Source organism: Salmo salar, chromosome 26 (assembly GCF_965601325.2).
Source record: "Salmo salar chromosome 26, fSalSal1, whole genome shotgun sequence".
Classification (NCBI taxonomy): domain Eukaryota; kingdom Metazoa; phylum Chordata; class Actinopteri; order Salmoniformes; family Salmonidae; genus Salmo; species Salmo salar.
The window spans coordinates 40,692,551-40,716,742 of record NC_138316.1 but is presented as its reverse complement, the minus strand read 5'-3'; the positions used below and the strand labels follow the sequence as shown (position 1 = coordinate 40,716,742).

General features: G+C 44.0%; 2 protein-coding genes and 1 non-coding gene across 5 annotated transcripts in view; 1 reads left to right on the top strand and 2 right to left on the bottom strand.

The window, feature by feature from the left end:
* Positions 1 to 3,946, top strand: part of LOC123730765 (cellular retinoic acid-binding protein 1) — a 31,776-nt gene extending 27,830 nt beyond the window's left edge. The window contains exons 4-5 of one of the 2 annotated variants that reach the window (XR_014382857.1): positions 146 to 242; positions 3,668 to 3,946. Coding sequence is in view for 1 of the 2 variants with exons in the window: in XM_045708520.2 (XP_045564476.1) it covers positions 3,668 to 3,724 (57 nt within the window). In the remaining variant the exon portion in view is untranslated. The remainder of the gene's footprint in view (positions 1 to 145; positions 243 to 3,667) is intronic. The other variant, XM_045708520.2, reaches the window with a different exon arrangement.
* Positions 3,947 to 4,278: 332 nt separating this feature from the next.
* On the bottom strand, positions 4,279 to 23,871 carry LOC106587652 (paired amphipathic helix protein Sin3a). Of its 2 annotated transcripts, none has more exons than XM_014176230.3 (21): positions 23,672 to 23,871; positions 22,047 to 22,251; positions 21,662 to 21,841; positions 21,092 to 21,198; positions 20,519 to 20,843; positions 18,454 to 18,705; positions 17,755 to 17,907; positions 17,261 to 17,437; positions 16,690 to 16,776; positions 16,346 to 16,464; positions 15,315 to 15,525; positions 14,916 to 15,032; positions 14,562 to 14,800; positions 14,241 to 14,424; positions 13,519 to 14,113; positions 12,148 to 12,317; positions 11,791 to 11,964; positions 11,464 to 11,556; positions 11,206 to 11,300; positions 8,288 to 8,492; positions 4,279 to 7,046 (listed from the first exon to the last, which is right to left on the bottom strand). In XM_014176230.3, exons 2-21 carry the CDS (start codon positions 22,227 to 22,229, stop codon positions 6,819 to 6,821), a joined length of 3,894 nt encoding a protein of 1,297 aa, XP_014031705.2. In that variant the 5' UTR covers positions 22,230 to 22,251; positions 23,672 to 23,871; the 3' UTR covers positions 4,279 to 6,818. The 2 variants fall into 2 exon arrangements, with proteins under 2 accessions (XP_014031705.2, XP_014031706.2); XM_014176231.3 differs by having other exon boundaries at positions 17,261 to 17,416.
* LOC123730868 (small nucleolar RNA U109) lies at positions 16,127 to 16,264 on the bottom strand. Its single transcript, XR_006762319.1, has one exon. It is a non-coding gene; the product is annotated as a small nucleolar RNA U109 (small nucleolar RNA).
* Positions 23,872 to 24,192: the final 321 nt, after the last annotated feature.

The window sequence follows — 24,192 nt, the reverse complement described above, 5'->3', positions numbered from 1 at the left end:
TGCCACGATACACTTCTTCCCAGGTCCCACACATGGAAAAACAAACCTCTTGAAAGGTTGATCCCCCACATAACTCCAGAATTTTGTTCTCACAAGCAATGGATCTAAATTTGAACAATTTAAACAATTTGTTTATTAATTCCAGGGAGCTAATGGGCAGCGCCTCATCCTCCACTAAAACAAGCCTCCTCTCCTTCCGGTGACAAAGGAATCTGGACCTGGCCAGGAAAACGGAAATGCAGGTGGCTCATGTCAAAGCATCTATGAGCTGATGAGGAAATTAAGCTTTGAAGGAGGAAGGGAAGGAGGGATGGAGGGGAAGAGGGATGGAGGGGGGTTGGGGGAAGGAAGTAATGAAGACCGTATGTACTGGCTTTACTGTATCCAGTGATGTAAGACGGATGGAGTCCAGGATGTGTTCATTAGCATGGAGAAATCTCGGGGGACTAGTTTAGTTTAATAGGACGGGCAGCAGGGGATGTGCCTGTAGTTACTCTGATACTGCATGTGTTCCTGACTGACACACTGTTCACGTTATCTACCATGCTGTTGTCCTGTAGTTACTGATACTGCATGTGTTCCTGACTGACACACTGTTCACGTTATCTACCATGCTGTTGTCCTGTAGTTACTGATACTGCATGTGTTCCTGACTGACACACTGTTCACATTATCTACCATGCTGTTGTCCTGTAGTTACTGATACTGCATGTGTTCCTGACTGACACACTGTTCACGTTATCTACCATGCTGTTGTCCTGTAGTTACTGATACTGCATGTGTTCCTGACTGACACACTGTTCACGTTATCTACCATGCTGTTGTCCTGTAGTTACTCTGATACTGCATGTGTTCCTGACTGACACACTGTTCACGTTATCTACCATGCTGTTGTCCTGTAGTTACTGATACTGCATGTGTTCCTGACTGACACACTGTTCACATTATCTACCATGCTGTTTTCCTGTAGTTACTGATACTGCATGTGTTCCTGACTGACACACTGTTCACGTTATCTACCATGCTGTTGTCCTGTAGTTACTCTGATACTGCATGTGTTCCTGACTGACACACTGTTCACGTTATCTACCATGCTGTTGTCCTGTAGTTACTGATACTGCATGTGTTCCTGACTGACACACTGTTCACATTATCTACCATGCTGTTGTCCTGTAGTTACTGATACTGCATGTGTTCCTGACTGACACACTGTTCACATTATCTACCATGCTGTTTTCCTGTAGTTACTGATACTGCATGTGTTCCTGACTGACACACTGTTCACATTATCTACCATGCTGTTGTCCTGTAGTTACTGATACTGCATGTGTTCCTGACTGACACACTGTTCACGTTATCTACCATGCTGTTGTCCTGTAAAGTATCGAAGCCCCAATGTAAGAGGGGGGGAGGGGCATTTCCTTCTCCAGTGCCTGATACAGACCTTTACCTCCAACGGTGTGTGTGGAGGGTTAAAAGCTACTGGCTGTCTGCCTGCCCGCAATAATGTGCCTCATTGATCATGTTGTGTTAGAAAACGCCAGTGGACCATGACGCATCTCACGTTAATGTCTCCCTGGACACTTGCTGCACACTGCAGATGGCTCCATCTTAGCGCCATTCTTTAAACCCGAATGATACTTACTTTCCTCCCTCCCTCCCTGGGTGCTGGGGTAATGATGATCTGTGGTGCTGACAAGTTCGGTTGCAGGCTTGCTGCACCTCTTAAAGTACCATAAATCTTTGGGGGCTTGATGCGCCTCTGCCACCCACACATCTCGATCATTTCCCCTCTTCCCTCATTAATTCACTGATACTGTAGCAGCTGCCATGTGCCAAATTGACTGTTTTTGGACAGGAAATCTCAACCAGTTGTGTGCTAAAGCAGTCTTCCATTCTGTCACAATGAGAGTTTGAACAAGAAGTATATATACTGCTCAAAAAAATAAAGGGAACACTTAAACAACACATCCTAGATCTGAATGAAAGAAATAATCTTATTAAATACTTTTTTCTTTACATAGTTGAATGTGCTGACAACAAAATCACACAAAAATAATCAATGGAAATCCAATTGGAGGAGGTCTGGATTTGGAGTCACACTCAAAATTAAAGTGGAAAACCACACTACAGGCTGATCCAACTTTGATGTAATGTCCTTAAAACAAGTCAAAATGAGGCTCAGTAGTGTGTGTGGCCTCCACGTGCCTGTATGACCTCTCTACAACGCCTGGTCATGCTCCTGATGAGGTGGCGGATGGTCTCCTCAGGGATCTCCTCCCAGACCTGGACTAAAGCATCCGCCAACTCCTGGACAGTCTGTGGTGCAACGTGGCGTTGGTGGATGGAGCGAGACATGATGTCCCAGATGTGCTCAATTGGATTCAGGTCTGGGGAACGGGCGGGCCAGTCCATAGCATCAATGCCTTCCTCTTGCAGGAACTGCTGACACACTCCAGCCACATGAGGTCTAGCATTGTCTTGCATTAGGAGGAACCCAGGGCCAACCGCACCAGCATATGGTCTCACAAGGGGTCTGAGGATCTTATCTCGGTACCTAACGGCAGTCAGGCTACCTCTGGCGAGCACATGGAGGGCTGTGCGGCCCCCCAAAGAAATGCCACCCCACACCATGACTGACCCACCGCCAAACCGGTCATGCTGGAGGATGTTGCAGGCAGCAGAAGTTCTCCACGGCGTCTCCAGACTCTGTCACGTCTGTCACGTGCTCAGTGTGAACCTGCTTTCATCTGTGAAGAGCACAGGGCGCCAGTGGCGAATTTGCCAATCTTGGTGTTCTCTGGCAAATGCCAAACGTCCTGCACAGTGTTGGGCTGTAAGCACAACCCCCACCTGTGGACGTCGGGCCCTCATACCACCCTCATGGAGTCTGTTTCTGACCGTTTGAGCAGACACATGCACATTTGTGGCCTGCTGGAGGTAATTTTGCAGGGGTCTGGCAGTGCTTCTCCTGGTCCTCCTTGCACAAAGGCGGCGGTAGCGGTCCTGCTACTGGGTTGTTGCCCTCCTACGGCCTCCTCCACGTCTCCTGATGTACTGGCCTGTCTCCTGGTAGCGCCTCCATGCTCTGGACACTACGCTGACAGACACAGCAAACTTTCTTACCACAGCTCGCATTGATGTGCCATCCTGGATGAGCTGCACTACCTGAGCCACTTGTGTGGGTTGTAGACTCCGTCTCATGCTACCACTAGAGTGAAAGCATTGCCAGCATTCAAAAGTGACCAAAACATCAGCCAGGAAGCATAGGAACTGAGAAGTGGTCTGTGGTCCCCACCTGCAGAACCACTCCTTTATTGGGGGTGTCTTGCTAATTGCCTATAATTTCCACCTGTTGTCTATTCCATTTGCACAACAGCATGTGAAATTTATTGTCAATCAGTGTTGCTTCCTAAGTGGACAGTTTGATTTCACAGAAGTGTGATTGACTTGGAGTTACATTGTGTTGTTTAAGTGTTCCCTTTATTTTTTTGAGCAGTGTATATATTTTTTATTTATCTCACTTGACACCAGTTGTCATATTTGAGATGAACACAAAATGGTCCTGTGTTCTTATCTGAAGGTTCAAAATCTGATCTACAACAGCAGGAAACACTTCTGTTGATGAGATAACTGGAATCCTTTGTCCCTCTCCCTTCTTTTTCAGACCTTTGGGGCAGACGACGTGGTTTGCACACGGATTTACGTACGAGAAAATAAATAACGTAGCTTCAGGACGGACCAGGACCATCATAATGGGCTCCATCCCCCTTGGTCCAGCTGCAGTAACTCCCCAATACACCCATCTTCAGAGAAATATTTCATAACATATATCGGATTAAACAGACATTTACCATGCTTCATGTAACTAGACCAAACATGCAATTGTATTTAGACAACGTTGTTTCTCATGCCAACTGCCACTTTAATAAAACAATGTTTTGTCCTTTTTGTATTTACAGTGTTTTGACACTATTGGCAATAAGAGACAATATACATATCATTTCAATATATTGTATTATTTGTCTGGTGTCAAGGAAATGTCTAAAGAAATACATCTGCCTGTATCAAGACAAACGTCAGGAAGGAAAATGATTCATTTCATTCTAAGTTTAGGTGACCTATTGCTTAACATGCAGAAAGTCACGGCAACAACAAGGAACCAAAAAGGAGCATCAGAGATTTGCCCAATCAGAACAGATGCAGACGATGTTTCTCTTGTTCAAGCAACTTGAACGCCACCTAGAGGTTTAAAATAAATTAAACTATGGACAAGACTTCAGTCTATTCAAATAAGAGTTTAATGCCAAACACCATACTACACAACATCATAGAAGTCAAAGAAGAGGTGACAAAGGGACACAGAAAATGGGCTACAAATGTAGTCTTTGTAGTTTGTATATACAATTCAGCTGCCCGGTAGTCCTCCTGTACTCCATATGTTCAACACAGTAAATAGAAAAATGAAAATCAGTCTAAAGATAGAAACAGTCCAGAGATTGTCTTTAGCTGGTTACAGCACTGACAGAGTAGCCTTGTGGGGCCAAATGTTGATGGGGAAACTTGTCCTATTTGGGTTGTTAAAATGTCCTCCTTCCAGATCAATTGGTGGCAGTTAAACTTCACACACTCCCATGACTACAACTCTCCCCAAAGTATTCCCTGGTGTAGTGGCTTGGATCTATTCCATGAGATCGTTCCATCGGTAGTGTAGGAGCAAGACTTCAGTCAAGTGGATCTGAGGATCTGGTTGATGTCCATAGCCAAAAGTGTTTCTGTTTACATTTGTTCATGTAAATGGGAATGCCCAGGTTCTCATGTGAGATCAGAATTAACATCCAGAATTGACAGGCTTTGCTGGACAGAAACAGAGCCAGATGACAAGGTTCTGGTCAGGCGTGAAGAGGTACCGAGTGGTGGGACATGTGGTTACACAAAATTAAACTCAAATTCATATACGACGATGATGAAACACTGGGAAAATGGAAGTATTATTACCACCAACCCAAAACACTACAGGCTCGACCTTTCTGGGGACAGGATTTCTTACAAAAAAAAGACAAAGGAAGAGCATGTCAAATGCAGTGTGCTTGGTTGTTGATGATGATTAAACTGTAGCGGTTGAATGGTATACATTCACATATACTCAGATGGTTGTCAATGTGGATCTTATTATGGACATGGACCAGATTTGGCGATCAGAATACAATTTCACAAATCATTGTACATGTGTCTACACCTGCACCTTCTGAAAGTGTACAACATGACACTATAAAACAGTGCTGTTTATAATTGGGGGGCCTTTACCAGCGTTCTTTTATATTGAGACATTATCAATACCTTGTAAAGTAGGCAGAACTACATCTCATCTGGACTGATTTTAATGGAGCATGATTGTGCTTCAGAAACGGACTCGGGAGTCTTATGTCTCTTGAGTCATCTTTAAAGTGACATTTACCAGAAAGTAGAGATGGGGATGCTGCATGTGGCATGACTGATCCCTCTACTGTAGCCCTGGAGGAGGAACCTGTGATCCAAGTGGGAATCTTAACACGCAACACCCTGCCCGTTACCATTGATGACTGATCCAGACATTCTGATGGATATATTAATGGGGAATTGGTTTAGGGGGTACAAACCGTTTACATTATGTACAGGGAAAGCGGTAAATAGTTTCTAGGCTACATTCATTGTTCAGAAATTCCGAATGGGAACTGGTGCCAATGACTTGAGTGAAAAACCAGATAGACAAATAATGCCTTGAAACATTTTGTATAAAATTATCAATTTCAAGACAATGAAAATGTTATACTTTGCTAAATGAAGGCTTACATGACATAACACGAAAGAAACAGAACACAAAGGAAAAAGGCTCTAATAAAGTTCCTTTGGTAAAAACAGTTGTTAAAATTTGAGCATTTTCAATATAGGCTATTTCTCTTCAGCAACTTTTGACCCGAGGTCTAAACTAAGTCTGTTAGGGTACACATCAATGCACATCTCTGACAAAAAGGACAACTATCAACAAGCTATTTACAAATCAGCAGTATGTGGGTAGTCTGATGTTACTATACTTGACTGACTGGGGGAAAACCTGGTATTTTCGCATTAATCTGCCCAATATCTACACCACGGCTGCCAGAGATGTTTGTGGACACATAGCATACATACCTGTACCACTGACAAAAAGAAACATTCACAGGCTATACAATTATACAAAATCCAAAACCCATCTTGTGGCCTGGATAAAATACATGTTCATAGTACATGCCTGTATGCTAATCTTCCTACTCACAGTGGTTGTGAGAGACTTCTGTGGTTCCCCTTAGCTGGTAACCTAGAGACCTGCACACCGGATGGTGTGGTGCTCCTCAACCACTTCAATGGGTGTATATTGCTTCAAAACGGGGGAAAAAGACCAAGCATTCTGTATGGCGTGCTCTTTCTGCGTGGCTCTCAACAGTATCCATCAGTCTGAGGATCAGTCCAGCCAAGGATCAATAGCTGTTTAACTACAACGGCTTCCTTTCTTGCACTCATAGCGTATTCCGTCGCAGCATATCTTTTCTGCTGTATTCAAAGGTGGCATAAGACAGGCCGGTAGGGGTGGGTGGGGGTTTAGGGGACTGATGGAGAACTGGTTGGTGGCCACATAGGAAATTTGGCTTTTTTTTGTGCTGCAAAGATAGGGAGGGTCCATTTAAAAAGTCCTTATAAAAACAAATATAAAGTAATCTCCGGCAGTTTCCAGAATCCAGCAATTTGCTGCCAAGCTGATTTATTAAAACGACGTTAAGTAATACCCTTCCGTCATCTCGTCATCCGGTTGAGCTGCCATGATACGTCACATGGTATCTGTTGATGTTCAGGTAATAGAGGACCTGGGGATCCCGGGTGGTGGTGCACGGCAGCAGACCCTCGCGACGCTCTCCCATCAGCCACTTGCGGGTGTCGGTGGCCATGTCGCTGGTCACGTGTTCCTTGGCCCAGGTGTCCACCAAGCCTTGGAAGCGGCGGTGCAGGCGAGTGTGGACTCTCTGGTGGGACTGGGGAAGGGAGGGACATCGGGGTTAGCTGTAGTGAAGATCATATCAGCACTCTGACCAACACCATGTTGGTTGAAACATCAGTAAGCGGCCATTATGTTTCTCTAAATTATTTCAAAATATGACATATTCCAATATCTTCAGTGTTTTCCACAAGTACATTAAGTAGCCAGCCAAATAGAAATAGTAGCCAGGTCCCCATGGGCAATTTTTTTTTGCGGAAGGAGCTCTATTTAGGTGGCCTATGGTACATTCTAATGCCTTGATTATTGAATACTTTATCGAGTTTACCGCCCAAAATGCAAAAGGTTGTTGTAGAAAGACATGACTTTACAATTTAAAATAGTGAACATTGATGAATTCAGTGTATTGTTAGTTGTTTTGCATATTGTCTTTCAATTGGCTCATGTTGGTTAATGTTGCAGAGACTTACGGTTAAGTCATGTTTAAAAACATTCTGAGCAGTAGATCTCGGATTGCATCTCGACTCAGAAAGTGACCGGGACTCAGAAAAGGTTGGTGACCACTGTTCTAGAGTATTCCCTGCATGAAGCAGCGAGAGCTGCATGTAGCCACGTGTGCACATTTTGTTCATATCCTTTGCTAGTTAGTGAGTTATTAGCTGTTAGAGATCATTTGTAGTCAGGGGGGAGTGATTACTTCTTACAAGAGCACAAAATGGGTGCATTTCTAGAAATCTTTTAAAAGCAAGTCAGGTAAAGAGACTGTCTTAAAGGGGCAGTGTTGTATTTTGAGACGGGCTTGAATAAGCTAAGTAGCCAATAGGCAGAGGGTAGCATTAGTCTGATTCTCTGTAGTAATGGTATGGGAATAATAATGCATTTTATTTTGTAAAGTGGTTTCTTGCATCAAACAACATTTTCAGTCAAGTGTATTAACAGGTTAATGTCAAGCCCACATGTTTTTTTTTTTAAAGCCTCATGGAATGTAGGCCTACATTGAACACCACACATTGGCTGCTACTGTAGGCTGAATGATAGAACAGCTATTTCCATGTTAAAATGTTATGGGATCCATTTTAGCCATTGATCAAATAGCCACAGTAGCCTACTTGGCCACTGTTAAAACTTAAAGGGAGTACAGCCTCAGTGTTCACAGTAAACATGCGCTGGAAGTTGCACAGAATTTTCATAAATGTTCAAGTTTGTGCTCAGCAGACCTGAAATTTGCTCAGTGCCCCACATTTTTTTTAGGGACCATTGGTTGGTGGTGTTGCCTACCTGGTGAGCCCGCGTCAACGCAGTGCGTCTGTACATGTAGTCCTCCGACTTGAAGACGTACACCATCTTGTAGGAGTTGAGTTTGAACATGCACTCCATCTTCAGGTCCTCAGCGCTGTGGGACTTCTCCAACGTCCCCGTAGCCGCCTTCGCCTGCTGCAGCTGCTCCCACCCTCTCTGGCACTTCCGTATCCGCCGGAGGTTCCTGATTGGAAGAGGAGAAAGATTGGCATTAGACCAGAGCCAGTAACAACGCCTTGCTTACCTGTGCCCTCTACCCACATAGCAATTCAGTTTACAAGGACAGTTTACGCAAATTTCGGTCAAATCATGCAAGTACTTAGACTGCAATGCACTATATCCATACCATTTGTAACATTGGTTGAGCACAACATGTGTAACTTATGGCTAAATGACAGGACACATGGTTCCAAAATAACAGACCAACGCTAATGCTATTTAGAGGTCAAAATACGCAGTCATTCAGGTCAATGTTTTCTATTTCCGACTCAAAGTCTAATAGATCAGAAAATGTGTGAAATTTGAGCGGGCCGTCCCTGTAAAGATTTGTCTTGATATACCCATGCATAGCAACTCACCCAATAATAAGTTTAACTGGGACACAAATTATTAGGGGAAGGGTAGGCTCTATTGCAGTAGCAGCAGTATTCCTGTACAGTGCACTTCCGTTTGACATTCATATGTTGATTCTCTTGTTAGTCTTTAATATCCTTGGCAAAAAAAATATTTTGGTCAATCAAATTGAATCCAGATTAAAAAATTTATTTTGCAAGCATTAAAAATGCAATTATTATTCACCCCGCTTTAATGAAAGGTTTAAATGTGTACTTACCACACAGGGTAGAGGTGAGCGAGGACTGAAACCGTGAAGCATATTTTGTCAATGCCACTTAGGACATTGCAGTTAGAGTAGCCAATTTCCAATAGAAATGGGAGAAAGGACATTTCATTCGTTTTTTTACACATTGCCGCCAAAAGGGTTAACAAGCCAGGATATGGGTTGAAAGATACTTTGATGTGCACATACAGTACTTCCACTGACAATGTACAGAGCAGTTATGACCATGCAATGAGGATAACATTTAACTGAGAAGACAACCTGCTGGTTGTCACTGCTGTTTAAAAGGTACTTTTTCGGGTGTAAAATAAGAGAATCATGCCTATTGACTTTTGTACCAACCTCTCATATTCTTGATATGAGAAACAGACAAAATGTGGGTGAGATCACGGATAAATCATATCCAGTCAAGACAAGTAGCAAATATATGCAATGGGTAAAATAAAACAAAAGGGGGGGGGGGGGGGGGGACTGACGCCAATTTTTTCCCCCTGTTTTGCATGGGTCCTTCCAGCCCATTGAAATGTATATGATACATTATGGACAGCCATTTTGAAAAATGGCAACAAGCACTGAAAACCAAAGACAGACAGGCTTGATGTGCAACACTCATCTCAGGGCTTAATAGAGGACCCAACCACCCTTCCATGCAATGCTCAGAGAGAAGTCTGGAAAGAAATACACCAACATTTGAGCATACAATTCAGACCATTTTATTCACAAGCCCCTTCTCTTTTGTACAAGTGTTGCAGATGCCGTGCTTGACCAGGTTTTCATGAGTTATCAGCACTAGTCTTGGTCAACTCGTATAAAAACCTCACCCACAACAAAAAGATTGCAACGGGAGTGCACTGTATCCTTAAATTGTTTTACACATTATAATAGAGTATGCTGAACACCCCAAATCTCAATCCGTACAACATTTACATGTATCTAAACAGTGATTAGAAGAAGTCACATACAGAATGTTTTTCCTATGAATACAATTACAGGAAACACAGGGCAGCTGATAAAAAAGAAAAATGATTTTATCTGAATCCTTTTCTCTAGACCGACAAAATGGGGCCTTTTGCCTGTCACCAATGCCACAACAAAAAAAATGGCCGTCGTGACAATGCAATTAAGGACATTGTACATATAGAATTTCTGCTCAACCAAATGGTTATCCTCCAACAGAGAAAGTTATTGTACAATTGAACACTAATATGCGCGATGGTATAAAAATACTTCCTTCCCTTACATACATAAGCAATGTGAAAAGTAAACTCCTGTTCATTGCTTTTTTTCCTCCTTTCAGTTTATATCAAACCGCTATTGTAGCCTTATTCTCACAATAAAAAAAATCTAACGAAATACATTTTTTTTTTTTACCCAATGATTTGAATACTAGTTTGTTGAGTGGGAAAGTTGAAATAAATACTATCCTACTAATATAATATAAAAATTGCAATATTCATAAATAAAAGGGCCCTGTAAAAAAGAAAAAAAAGAGAGTGAATAAATGGATAAATAATGAGTCTATTTAAAAAGATGGCAGGGTAAAGTGCAATCTTTCGGAGATAAAGGTAGGGGGGAAGAAATGGAGAAACAAGTTGCTTTTCGAGTAGACAGCCAATTACATTCTCTCTAACAAAAACAGGACAGGCACCGTCAGCATTTCTACTAAACATCTGATTTTTTTAGCACTTAGGCCTACTTTTCTGAGGAAAGCAAACACAAAAATGACCTAGTGCACTTGTAGTTCAACTGGTGTGTGTTCATCACTATTGGCAGAGTTTTTCAAAACAAGTGCTTCGTGGAGAAGTCTCGGGGCCCCATTTAGTTTGAGGCTACGGGGAGAAAGCCCTGAAAGTTTGGTTTGTGCAAAAAACACTGACCTGGAACTGACCTGCACGTGGAGAGGGAGATGGGCTTGTACTCATTCTCAAAATGAGCCTTTTGTTTTTTTTGTCAGCTGGTTTTGGCTTGTGAAACAGTGCCATTGCCTGTCTTAGAGAGAGCCTTTAGGGGTAGATGCTGTTAGCTGTGCAGACGGGGGAGACACAGCCAGAGGCCTCACCTGGGGAGGAACACAGGCTTTTGGGCCAGGTGCTCGCGCAGCTCTGGAGACGCTGAGTCCGAGTTCAGGTAGCGTCCCACGTAGTCGCACCACCGCTGTTTAAAGAACCAGAAGGGAACTACCATCACTACACAAGAATCTGACTCATCTGAATCTGTTCTAAATGTCATGTGGCGATGCATTAGACTGATGTCACCACCTGCCTGCCACACACACACACACACACACACACACACACACACACACACACACACACACCTCTGTCTCAGCGGGTTCGTCTGAGTTCTCCTCCTCCGTGTCAAGCAGCTCCAGGGTCAGGGTCACGCTGCCTTGGCTCTTCACAAACATCAGCTGGACCACAAACAAACCAGTCAAACAAGAAGACAACCAACAAGACAGACAGCAAAGGTCAGAGAGAACGTACCATCATGAGAGAAAGGGGACAGAAGAACAAAATGAAAGCAAGAGAGAAAACCAGACAGAGAACACATGAAAGTTCAAATGCAACTCAAAGTATTTTGCTGAGACACCATAACATCCCAGGTGGGACAGCCAACCACCCCCCCCCATACTCCCACACTATACCTTGAAGCAGTTTTCGTCGGACATGAGCTGCTCCGCCTTGCGCTGGTATGCCCCCTCGGCGGTCGCTCTGGAGGCCTGGGTGGACAGGGCACCGCCGGTGGCCTTGTTGGTGCTCTGGCTCAGGTAGAGGTCTGTCACGCGCACGCAGAGCTCATCACTCACAATGTGCTGGAGCTGGTGATAGGAACCACAATGCCAGGTGTGAGCACAGTCATTAAGTCAGCCATCAAAGTTATCATTGTTTAGGCAGGGTGGGCCCCCATTTAGCTCATTTGACAATTTTGGTGCCTAGATGTTCCTCAAGGTTTGCTTTTTCTTGCTGTCTGGGACCTACCGGAGGGAAAAGACTGTACTGACCTGTCTGACAATGCTCTGGATGAGCTTGTCCATGGTGAAGGCAGTGTAGGCGTGGATGGTGAACATCTCCCTGAGGGAGTCCTCGTACTGGGTGGGCTCCATGTTACCGTCCAGGAGGTTCCGCACCATCTCCAGGAAGGCAGAGTAGTAGTCCTCCACTTCAATGTCCACTGGGAAAGGAAAAGGCCAGGATTTAAAGTGATAGTACAAATGTTTTGTATAATTTCAGCAAGTAGTTTTTGAAAGTAGCGTTCACCAGCCAAAGCAGGTCCTGGAAAATTGTGTAAGTTACAAGTGATCCCACCTCCCACTTTTACCTTGCAACCCGATTAGACATCATTCCACCTGCCAATCAACATCAGAGGTGCGTTCAGCAAGATGCAACATTTTGAAAAGTTCAGATATACTCTATGTGGAACAAACATGCCTTTCTGACATGTAGCCTAGATTAGAATAAGGATGCAACGGACTATTGGTGGCATTTCTTTCGGCAACGTTTGGCTACAGAATGTGGCCCAGGTAAGGTTGCTGTAGGCTACTTAATCTACATCCCTTGTAGCACAGTGTGATCAGATCATTATGGCAAAACATAGCCTACTGAAATGAGATAGTGAGTGTACAACATCCACTTCATAGTATGACACTATGGGCTATAAGGATTAATGTCTCACCCTCATATGTTATTAGTAGGAGAAAGTCTGACTAACGTCTGATCTGATGCATTGATTTGACCGATGTATTTGATTTATTCTCAGTTATCAAAATAACTAAGCATTTACAGTTAACCTGTGTTGCTTCACAAGTGCCCGTCCACTATGAAACAAACGAGCGCAGCTCACACGCATGAAATATTTGAAGCATTGAATGTAAGGATTGTGTGGCTTTCTCCGCTAGGAGAAGGTTACAGATGGTATCATATGCATGAATGAGCCATACATTGGAAAAACGTGTCGAAATCAGAAGGTTTAAAAATACAGCCTATTGAAGTGATTAGGAAAACATTTGGAGGGAAAATCTCCCCCTGGTTGTGGTGTAAATGATAGGAAGGGCATCTATGTGCAATTGGAACACCAAAGGTCTGTGTTGGAACCATTGACGTTGTCAAAAAAAAACATTCTCCTGGAGATGTTAGCATGTACACGGCAATTTTTTTTAAAGATATGAAAGTAAAAAACAATGTGACAGACTAGACTTCTTCAGAGGTAAAGCTTTGTAGATATAAAATTGCATGATGAAGGTAAAGTACATTTTCTCCATGGAAAAATGTTACACAGGGAGCAAAAAAAAATGTGTGATCCTTTGATCTAAACCTTAATGGTCAGTGGGTACACAGCGTACTGCAGTTTGGTTTGAAAGGTTGTCTGGACTTACTGGGCTCCTTTAGTCTCAGCTGGACGGCAGGATTCTCACTCTTATCCCGTTTGACGCCCAGCACCTCCCTCTCCCACTCCCGTTCCCTGCAGTCCTCCTCGATCTGCCTCTCTGCCTGCCCATAGATGCGCAACAACCGCAAACAGAGGATCTGGTGCAGGCGCTGGAAGATGTACCAGTTGTTGTTGACGTAGTAGAGGTTGTAGACTTCGTCTAGGCCACGCAGTTTCTGCGCCCCCGTGTTGCCGAAAAGCAGCTTAGACTTAGCGGAGCCGCCACTGCCGGCCAACCCGTTATGCTTCTTTGACCCGTCTTCATCTGGCCCGGTTTCGTCTTCTTCCTCCTCCTCCTCCTCGTCTTCCTCTTCCTCCACATCCGACAGCTCCCCGCGCCGGGCGAACAGCATGTCTGGGATAAAGTGGTGGATGACCTGTTTGATCTTGTACTTGTCCTCCTTCTGGATGCCGGCCTGCCTCTTGACGTGGTGGATGATGAGCGCTGCGGCGTCCTCCAGGATCTGGCTGTCCTGGTAGGTCAGGGTCATGTGGGGCCCGCCAGGCACGGTGGTCGTGTCCTCGGAAGCCTGTTCCTGTCGCTAAATGTAGGCAAAAAAAACAACAGGTTAGAGTAGCTTTAAAAAAAAGAAAAAACAGCTTTCATCAATACTTGGAGACGTTGACACATAGATCACATCAAGTAAGTGGTATATCACTGCCTCTTACCTCATCGTATATGGTCTCAATCTCATTGAGCAAGGTCTTTGAGCGGAACACCTTGGTGTCATTCTGCTTGAAGTTGATACCTTGGTGGTCGAGGGACTTGAGGTAATACTTCTCATTCTGCTCCCTCCAGATCTTGTTGAATCCTCTCTGGGCTTCCCTCCATTCTTCTTCTTTCATCTTTAACCTGGAACGAGGCCAATCAGAACACATACCGTGGTTAACATGGGACAGCAACATGTTCTCTGGAAGCTGTTGCTTAGGCCACTTTACAGTTCTCAAATGTACATTTATTGTTCATCACACAACCTCTTCATATCACACCTCTTGAGTACTATAGGGACGGACACAGCCGGGTTCCTCTTGAGTCCGTCGATGATGTCGGCGGCCTTGTCGCCGTATATCCTCTGGATGGCCTTGCGGTGGATGACCTCGGAGCAGCCGCCCATGGTGTTGTCCAGCCGGAACTTGACCTGCTCCTCGGCCGTCAAGCGCGACAGCCTCCTCTGTACCGCCTCCAGAGCTCTTATGGTGGCCAGGTTGGTCTCCAGCACCACGTCCAGCTGCAGGGTGAAGAAGAGTATGGAAAATGTCAGTACATCACTTCAGACAGGACATCACCATACTTTGGTTTGTACTATTAGAATATAACTACCATGAGAGGGGGGAAAGTCTCACCTCGAAACGCTCGTCCTCACATCTGTAAATATGCTCCTCATACTGGGTCTTCTTGGAGCTGACAAAGGTGGAATCCTCTGACCACGAAGGGAACGATACCCACGTGTCATTTAGGACCTGAAATGGACCATACTGTTAAAACTCTGCTCTAACTGATTCACTTGCCAAGATGAGTACTTGAACAACATCTCCGTACTAACCAATTAAACCCCTGTAATCGACTTCACTGGCTGGATGATGCATGCAAAAAAAGTGACTAAAATTCTATTTTCATTGCTCTTTAATTTTCCTATACACAAACATGTATTTGACTAATTCCTCAGGTTTTTATTGATCCTATGATTCCATTTGGTTGACTTTGAAGGGTAACATTTGACTGTGAATAACGGCTAAGCTCACCTCTTTACACAGTGGGGTCCTCCCTGTACACTTGGGCTGTGTGTAGCTCTTGGGTAGCGCCCTGTAGCTGGAGCCCAACCTCTTACAGGAAGCGTAGTCAATCTCCATGGCCATGCCCTCTGTGGTCCTCTCCTTGGGAAAGCTCTCGATGTGGCTGGACTCTCTGTAGCCCAGGAAGTTTTTGAACCAGGAGAACAGCTCTGGGAATTTTCTGCAGATCACATTCCAGAATGGGTGTTAGATGGGCGGCAAAATATCAGGATGAATAACAAAGCTTGTATTTTCACATGCCGTTAACGAACAAGGCCATCTATTTTAATGTAACTATTTTATTTTAACCTTTATTTAACTAGGCAAGTGAGGTAAAAACAAATTCTTATTTACAATGACAGCCTACCAGGGAACAGTGGGTTAACTGCCTTGTTCATGGGCAGAACGACATATTTTTACCTTGTCAGCTCGGGGATTCGATCCAGCAACCTTTCGGTTACTGGCCCAACGCTCTAACCACGAGGCTACCTGCCTCTAACCACGAGGCTACCTGCCTCTAACCACGAGGCTACCTGCCTCTAACCACGAGGCTACCTGCCTCTAACCACGAGGCTACCTGCCTCTAACCACGAGGCTACCTGCCTCTAACCACGAGGCTACCTGCCTCTAACCACGAGGCTACCTGCCTTCCCCGAGCTGACAATGTATAGGAGGCCAATAATAGGAATAGAGAAGAATGCCTAAAGCTTTTTAGATCATGAACATGGACATTCATTTTGCCTAACAACAGACATATTAGCAACACCTTTTTGACATGCTCAGAGTGTCAGAGTTGTATACTACCAACTCAGCCTGATCTTGAGAGGCTGGTGGCCCTGTTAACTCTACTCGTCTGCTGTAGCATGACTGAATTGTCTACACTCCTCACAGCAGAGAAGGTAGTTGCAACAGCTATGCAGCGCGTCCTGTAGTCTGGCTGATAAATTGTGCAAAGTTTTTAAATGGTTGTTTGGCGCAGGTGATAGTTCCTTAAAGCTTACCCCAGGAACGGTAGCACTAGCTGCACAAGCTCTGCACGAGAAATCACTTCCTGGTTAAAGATGAGCAGACACCGCAGGAAGTTGTCATAGGCCTCAGAGCTCCGGAGGGCTTTCCTCACCTGTGATAAGAAAGCAGCTCTGTAAATACACACTACAACACACACTGAATGACTTTACAATTGGGTTAGGGGGACAGCATTTAATCACAACCAGGCAATTCATTAATTCAAATCATGTTCAGTTGGAACAGAATAAATCATTTCTATAGGTGTCATTCGTATAGATCACATTTTATGTTATTGTATAACATTCACATTAGGTTTAAAACAAAAATGTAGACGGACCTTTTCAAAGAAGAGAGATTCTGTGCCGATGCTATGTTTGCTGGCCTCAGACATGGCATGGTCTTTCACCAGCATCTTGGGTTTCTTCTGCAAGGGTGGGAAAGAGATGAATTGAGCGTAAATAAGGACTACATTACCACTGACATGGTAGACCAAAAATCCCACATTTAAAGAGTTGACAGATCTATGGGACGCTCTAGTCAAAAGTATACCATTCTAAGCTGTCTGAACAGTATTACAACTGTTACTACTGCTAACTAGTTTCTTAATAGCCACGTGTCTGACAACTATGGTTGCAAAGCTACCGGTAATTTGACCAGAATCTTCAGTAATTTTGGTAATTAACTGGTAATCTATGGTAATTTGGGTAATTTATACTTGAATAACTTTTTTTATAAAGCAGTAATATATAGTATTAATTTGTTATATCTGTGTCCATATTGTCCATGAGTTTCTAGTGGATAGACCATATGGTTCAAGAGAAAATAGCCTATCACAACTGCCACCGGTTTGGCGACAAAACGTTTACATACAAAGACTTGACACTGTCAACGAGAGGGCGCTAGTTTACCTTGACGGGAGGCGTGGCGCCCGCTCCAGAATGCCTCCGGATTGGACAGCCGTTCTGGTTAAGCCGCTGCTTGTTGTTCATCAGGGGCCTCTTGACCGTGGTGCCGTGGTCGTTGCGCACCGACTCCGCCCGGTCGGCCGTGGTCTTGCTCAGCAGCTGGAGAAAAGGGGGACAACTCTGGATCAGAGATAAACATGAGAGTTTAAGATAGGCAACATCTGTGTAGATCTGCACAAAACATACAACTATTACATCAAACTGCAAGGCATTATCAGTGCATCTTGATCATGCACCCTGTCTGTCATATGATGTAGTAAATAAAACAGGTGGTATTAGTCATAATAACAATATGATATGACAGTGGCCAAGTTTGTATTTCAATGTCCTCACATAGTTTAAACTCAACTTCTATCATTCTGAAATAACATCTCAGGTGAAGGAAGCATTATCCCTTGCAATAGAGGACTATTTTGGCGTGGACGTGAATCACTCACCACTGAACTGTTGGCGTCCGGTAAGAACTGGCCGAACTCCGAGAGCAGGTCCTCCTGGTTCTTGAAGAGCCGTGCCACCTGAGCGTACACCTCCTGCTCTGTCAATGCTGGGGTGTAGTTGCCCCCCGCCTCCTTCGCGTTTCGCTGCTCCTTCTGCAAAAGCAACAATCAGACAACTGGTTACAGACTACACCAAGAACTTCAGACCACTGGTCATAGACTATACCAAGAATTAACCATGGATGACATAATAGGGTCAATGTAAATAACATTACATATATGTATTTATTTAACAAGGCAAGTCAGTCAAGAACACATTCTTATTTACAGTGATGGCCTACACCGGCAAACCCTAACCAGGACGGCGCACAATCAGAATTATCTGAATTTCCTTCCTCTAAAGTTTCTTTCTGCAATTATTATCCAGTACATATCTGGTTCTTGTAGCCCTGTTCCCAGAAAGTGACCAGGGAGACCACACAAAGGGCACCACTGCCCCGTCGGCAGTTTCATTGTAGCACTGGAATGGAACCTCAAGTTCATATTGACTGGTGACCCAGGTTACGAACAGATCTCTGTGTGTACACTGTCTTTTGTATAGCTTGTTGTTTATACTGCAAATAAATCACCCTTCAGAAAGAAGCCAGATTTATCGAATGCAATGCTTTGTGTGGGGCAGCTCCCGCGCTGTGTTTATACCTGGTAAGTGTGCAGGATCTCCAAGAAGGCTTTGTAGATGTCGGGCTGCCCCTGGAAGCGGTTCTTGATCTTGTTGACGTAGTTGATGGCGTGGTTGAACTCCACGGGCTGGTTGTTCTGCAGGGGAGGCCCGCTGGAAGGGGTGCTGCTCACCGGGGCGTGGGACTGGACCGAGGGGGACCGTGGGGAGGCGTAGGATGGGATTGACGGGTTGGGTTGGCTAGTCGGGGTCAGGGCAGGAGACTGCATCGGCTGTGGGGGGAAAATGAGAAGGACAATGAGTTGCCTCCAAATACCAAATATACACTACCGTTCAAAAGTTTGGGGTCACTTAGAAATGTCTTTGTTTTTACAGAAAAGCTAAAAGAATTGTCCATTAAAATAACATCAAATTAAGCCGAAATACAGTGTAGACATTGTTAATGTTGTAAATGACTATTGTAGCTGGAAACAGCTGATTTTTAATGGAATATCTACATAGGTCCATTATCAGCAACCATCACTCCTGTGTTCCAATGGCACGTTGTGTTATCTAATCCAAGTTAATCATTTAAAAAAAGGCTAATTAATCATTAGAAAACCCTTTTGCAATTATGTTAGCACAGCTGAAAACTGTTGTTCTGATTAAAGAACCAATAAAACCTTCTTTAGACTAGTTGAGTATTTGGAGCATCAGCATTTGTGGGCTTGATTACAGGCTCAAAATGGCCAGAAACAAAGACCTTTCTTCTGAAACTCGTCAGTCTATTCTTGTTCTGAGAAATGAAGGCTATTCCATGTGAGAAATTGCCAAGATACTGAAGATCTCGTACAACGCTATGTACTACTCCTTTCACTTAACAGCGCAAAATGGCCCTAACCAGAATAGAAGGAGTGGGAGGCCCCGGGGCACAACTGAGCAAGAGGACATTAGTGTCTAGTTTGAGAAACAGACACCTCAAGTCCTCAACTGGCAGCTTCATTAAATAGTACCCGCAAAACTCTAGTCAACGTCAACAGCGAAGAGGCGACTCCGGGATGCTGGCATTCTAGGCAGAGTTGCAAAGAAAAAGCCATATCTCAGACTGGCCAATAAAAATAAAAGATGAAGCTGGGCAAAAGAACACAGACACTGGAACTCTGCCTAGAAGGCCAGCATCCCAGAGTAGCCTCTTCTGTTGACGTAGAGAGTGGTGTTTTGCAGGTACTATTTAATGACGCTGCCAGTTGAGGACTTGTGAGGCATCTGTTTCTCAAACAAGACACCCTAATGTACTTGTCCTCTTGCTCAGTTGTGCACCGGGGCCTCCCACTCCTATTTATATTCTGGTTAGAGCCAGTTTGCGCTGTTCTGTGAAGGGAGTAGTACAGCGTTGTACGAGATCTTCAGTTTCTTGACAATTTCTCGCATGGAATAGCCTTCATTTCTCAGAACAAGAATAGACTGACGAGATTCAGAATAAAGTACTTTGTTTCTGGCCATTTTGAGCACACAAATGCTGATGCTCCAGGCCAGTTTAATTGCTTCTTTAATCAGAACAGTTTTCAGCTGTGCTAACATAATTGCAAAAGGGTTTTCTAATGATCAATTAACCTTTTAAAATTATAAATTGGATTAGCTAACACAACGTGCCATTGGAACACAGGAGTGATGGTTGCTGATAATGGATCTCTGTATAGATATCTCTATGTAGATATTCCATAAAAAAAATTGCAATTTCCAGCTACAATAGTCATATAGGACATTAACAATGTCTACACTGTTTCTGATCAATTTTATGTTATTTTAATGGACAAAAGAAAGTGCTTTTCTTTCAAAACCAAGGAAATGTCTAAGTGACCCCCAACTTTTGAATGGTAGTGTCAGCACATAACAAGGATAAAACAGTTCAATAATATATTTACATACGCAACTATACAGTAATAAGTAAATTAATACACGTTTACATAACAAATTAAGAAATAAGCCAATGACTTGTGGTTCAAATCTCCAATAGAAAACTAAACATGCAAAAACAAAGAACTTGAGAAGAGGTTCTTGCACAGAATGACACAACAAAGGAAAGGGGTCTTAGTGAGCTGGAACCTTGCTGGTCTTGGCCGGTGTAGGCTGGGTGGGTAGAGTGGTGCTGGCTGTGGCGGTGCTGGTGGGGGGTCCACTGGGCGGCTGCAGGGCCTGGTGATGATGGGGCACCGGCTGGCTGGGTGGCCCCGTAACGGGGAGATTCTGGACCGAAATTCCGTGCGGGGTGATGTAGTGGATCTGACCTGGCGTGGTCACGTTGACCTGCTCGTTGGTCTGGACCTCGATCTTGTAGCCGGGCGGCAGGAAGGTGTTGAATCCCATGATGAGGTCTGGGTGGCCCTTGAAGAGCTGGGAGACACGGCTGATCACGCCCGGAGTGTCGATGCTGTGAAAGTAAATGTGCGTGTTTAAGATTGACTACATGGTAGTTAGACTGTGCAGAATCACTGATCTACAAATCACCTTGCTTCTCAAATAACTACTAATTAGGTGATCAAGAGTAGTGATTCCCTGGCTCGCCTTGCTCAAACTGATCCCCTCAAACACATGGAATATCTTCCTGCAGCAAGAGTTCACAGCTTACATGGATGTTTACAGTGTTTGCTTAGAAAAACAAACTAAATTGTAACTGACCTCTGTGACTTGAACTCTTTCATGATGTCAAGGAAGTCGTTGTAGACTTGAGGCTGATTCCCAAACTGCAGTTTCACTTGGTCCAGGTAGGACAGAGCATCTTCAACCTACAAACACAGTTATGCCAGTCAAACAATGTTTTCAAAGGTATAAGGAGATGAAGTGGGCAAGGAGAGATGAAGTGCCTTAGACCGCTGCTCCACTCTGGACCCCATATTATCCAGTACTTCTCCTTCATAGCTTATTATCAGCACTTTTATTTCCATGACTGATGAAAACTAATTTCCCCATGGCTCTCGTCCCTCTGCAGCAGTCATACAGTGAGCAATGTTTGTAACGTGGAATAGCAATACAATGACAGAATGCATATAGAATTGCAATACATATTGGTACCTAAGTATGGTGATGATATCGTATACCTGGCAACTCCCAGCCCTATTATCTACCATGCTTTGAAATCAACAGGTCCTAATTGAGTCCATCATACCTCCACTTTATTCTGTATTTAGTACATGTGCTTATTTTTATCTCTTGTACATTCAATAAAATATATACATATGAAAAATCCACCTTGAGTCGCTGGAACTGGGCACCCTGTGAGGGGGCCATAGGGGCCAAAGGATGGGCATGGTTCTGGACCACCGCAGACCCCTGTGATTGGACAGCTGGACTGTGGGGGTGGGGCCCGACAAGTGCAGCGGGACTAGAGGCATGTCCATGGCCACTGGAGTTCTGGGGCATTGTGGGAACCTGGAGGACCATATTCAGTCAAATATCAGTATTCTGCCTGTGGTAAAATAGTAAACAAAGCCTTGAAAAAGGCAAATACAGAAACTACAGGTTGCTGGTTAATTGGTACTTATAAATTAATGCATTGTAGAAACTAGCAAAATTATTATTTTCTGTGCAACATGCTCTCATCTAGATTAAAGAGATATGGCAACAGTTCCCATACCTGGTAACCCTGGGGGATGGAGTATTGGATGCCGGGGGAAGGCTGCATGTTGTCGGTGACGGCCTCGTACACGGCTGGGGCTAGGACGCGGTGCTGGAAGCCCTCCGCAGTACCCGGGACTGGGGGGCGACGCTGCTGCTGGGACGCAAATACTGGTTCCTGATCCTCCGCACGCCGCTTCATTGTATACTCATACTCAAAAGAGCTAGGATGCACAGGTACAACACAATTAACATTTAGGCATATTTGATTGATAATCGATAGTCACCCTGACACAACTGCGAATTTCAAGATGGATACATTAATTTAGATCATTTCAGACTCTGTGGCACACATTTATGGCATTCTCCAGTATCTGTCTCACCCACAACTAGTGGCTATATTTCCAAAAATGTGATATGAACGTTATTGTGATCACTTTGGAGGGAGAGTGGTAGCCCCCCCCCCCCAACAAGGCTGGAGAATTCAGTACGTCACAAAGAAGGATGTTTGGCCAGAATATGAGCTAGAATTCACATTGACTGCTTTAGTGGACAATACATAGATAACTATGTAGCTAGCTATCGTGTGTAGGGACGAGGGACGCATTGGCAAGATACCGACTGGACAACGTTATTCAACCATTTATCTAGCTAGCGTGCTTGCTAAGATAACTAGGAAGTAACGTTACTCTCATCACTCAACATGGTAAACCAACATATGGAATATGGCTAGGGAACACATCCACAAGTCTAATCCAAGTTTCTTATTTAGCGGTGGCGACACGTCCCAAAGACGATCCACAAGCTAATGGTGAGATGTTAACTGGCTAGCGGTTAGCTTCTAAACCAGCAATAAGACCTGCCCATTCCCCTCCCCCTCTGCCAAGAGAGGGCCTGACGCCATCCACTGCTAGCGGAGTCGTGCGCGCCCGAACTTGTGTGGCTAAATGTACGAGCGTGTCAGGTCAAATATGTATAGAGCACTGTTAACTATTAGCATTTTATTTTTTTAACTAACACGTTAGCCTTAGCTGTCGTTGTAACAAAATGTTTAATTAAAAATAGATTTCAGTTAACGTTAGCTAACAAGGATGGTTGACTTCCCGGTGGTCTTTTTAGTAAGCTACTGCTAGCAACACATTGTGGCTTACGCTAACCAGCCATGTTCGAACGTCATCATCATGAAACCCAGTGATTCGACTAACGTTAGCTAGCACAACAACTGTCCTTGCTACCATTATTTCAATACTGTAGCAAATACTGTTTTTCGCTGGATAGTGTGTTTTGACGATTAGCTAGTTACAGTCGTTAATTTGTCCGAATCCTATCAAAAATGTTTAGCTAGCCAACTACTGCTGTACGATGCTGTTCACTAGCTCATGGAACTACTGTAGCTAGCTAATCGTCAAAAACACATTAGCGACATTTTCGACATGCTAAAGCAAGCATCGTTAATGTTTAAAGACTCAGTCTGCCAGCAGAAAGATAACATTTTCTGAGATGTATTAATGCATCGGTCTGACAAGGTTATGTAGCTAACGTTATGTAGCAACTTGCTGTAACAGCACCTAGCTAGCGCCATTTAGTTTTGCTTCAAATGGGCTTAGTTAGCTAGCTAACGTTAGCTTGCGAGATAAAACTCACCTCAACTGACTGAGACCAATAACAACCTGTCGAACCAAATTTGGATTTTCTCAGTCAAATGACAAAGATTCGCCAGTTAAACAGTATCAAGATTGAGGGTGCATATTCCAATTCAAATGTCAAAGAAGAACTGTCCCTGCTAGCAAACCCGCTAACAACAATCCCTGTGGCTAGTACGTTCCTTGAACAGAGGCGTGGTTCCAATGAGGGCGGTTAGTCTCCTCCCATTCTAAATGACTATTGGCAACTCTTCAACAGAGGAAACAATAGCAACTGAACTTCATTGGTCAGATTTCCAATCACTCAGATCAGGAAAATAATTGTTACTTACAGGCATTTTTAGACCTCCGCAAACTTTTTACCATTGAATACAAAATATCATCTATAGAACCATAAACTCGATGATAATGTAAGAAATATAGCTACTGTACCTGTATGAACATAATACGCTACTTTGTGCTTTGTATCTAGACACAGGGATACAACACAACCGCATAAACACACCAATTCATACATAGGTA

Coding starts and splice junctions, on each gene's coding strand:
- LOC106587652 (XM_014176230.3), bottom strand. CDS start 22,229: ATGAAGCGGCGTGCGGAGGATCAGGAACCAGTATTTGCGTCCCAGCAG. Junction 17,908..18,453: donor AGATCCTGCACACTTACCAG/GTATAAACACAG, acceptor TTGCTTTTGCAG/AAGGAGCAGCGAAACGCGAA. Junction 14,801..14,915: donor GTGAGGACGAGCGTTTCGAG/GTGAGACTTTCC, acceptor TTCACCCTGCAG/CTGGACGTGGTGCTGGAGAC.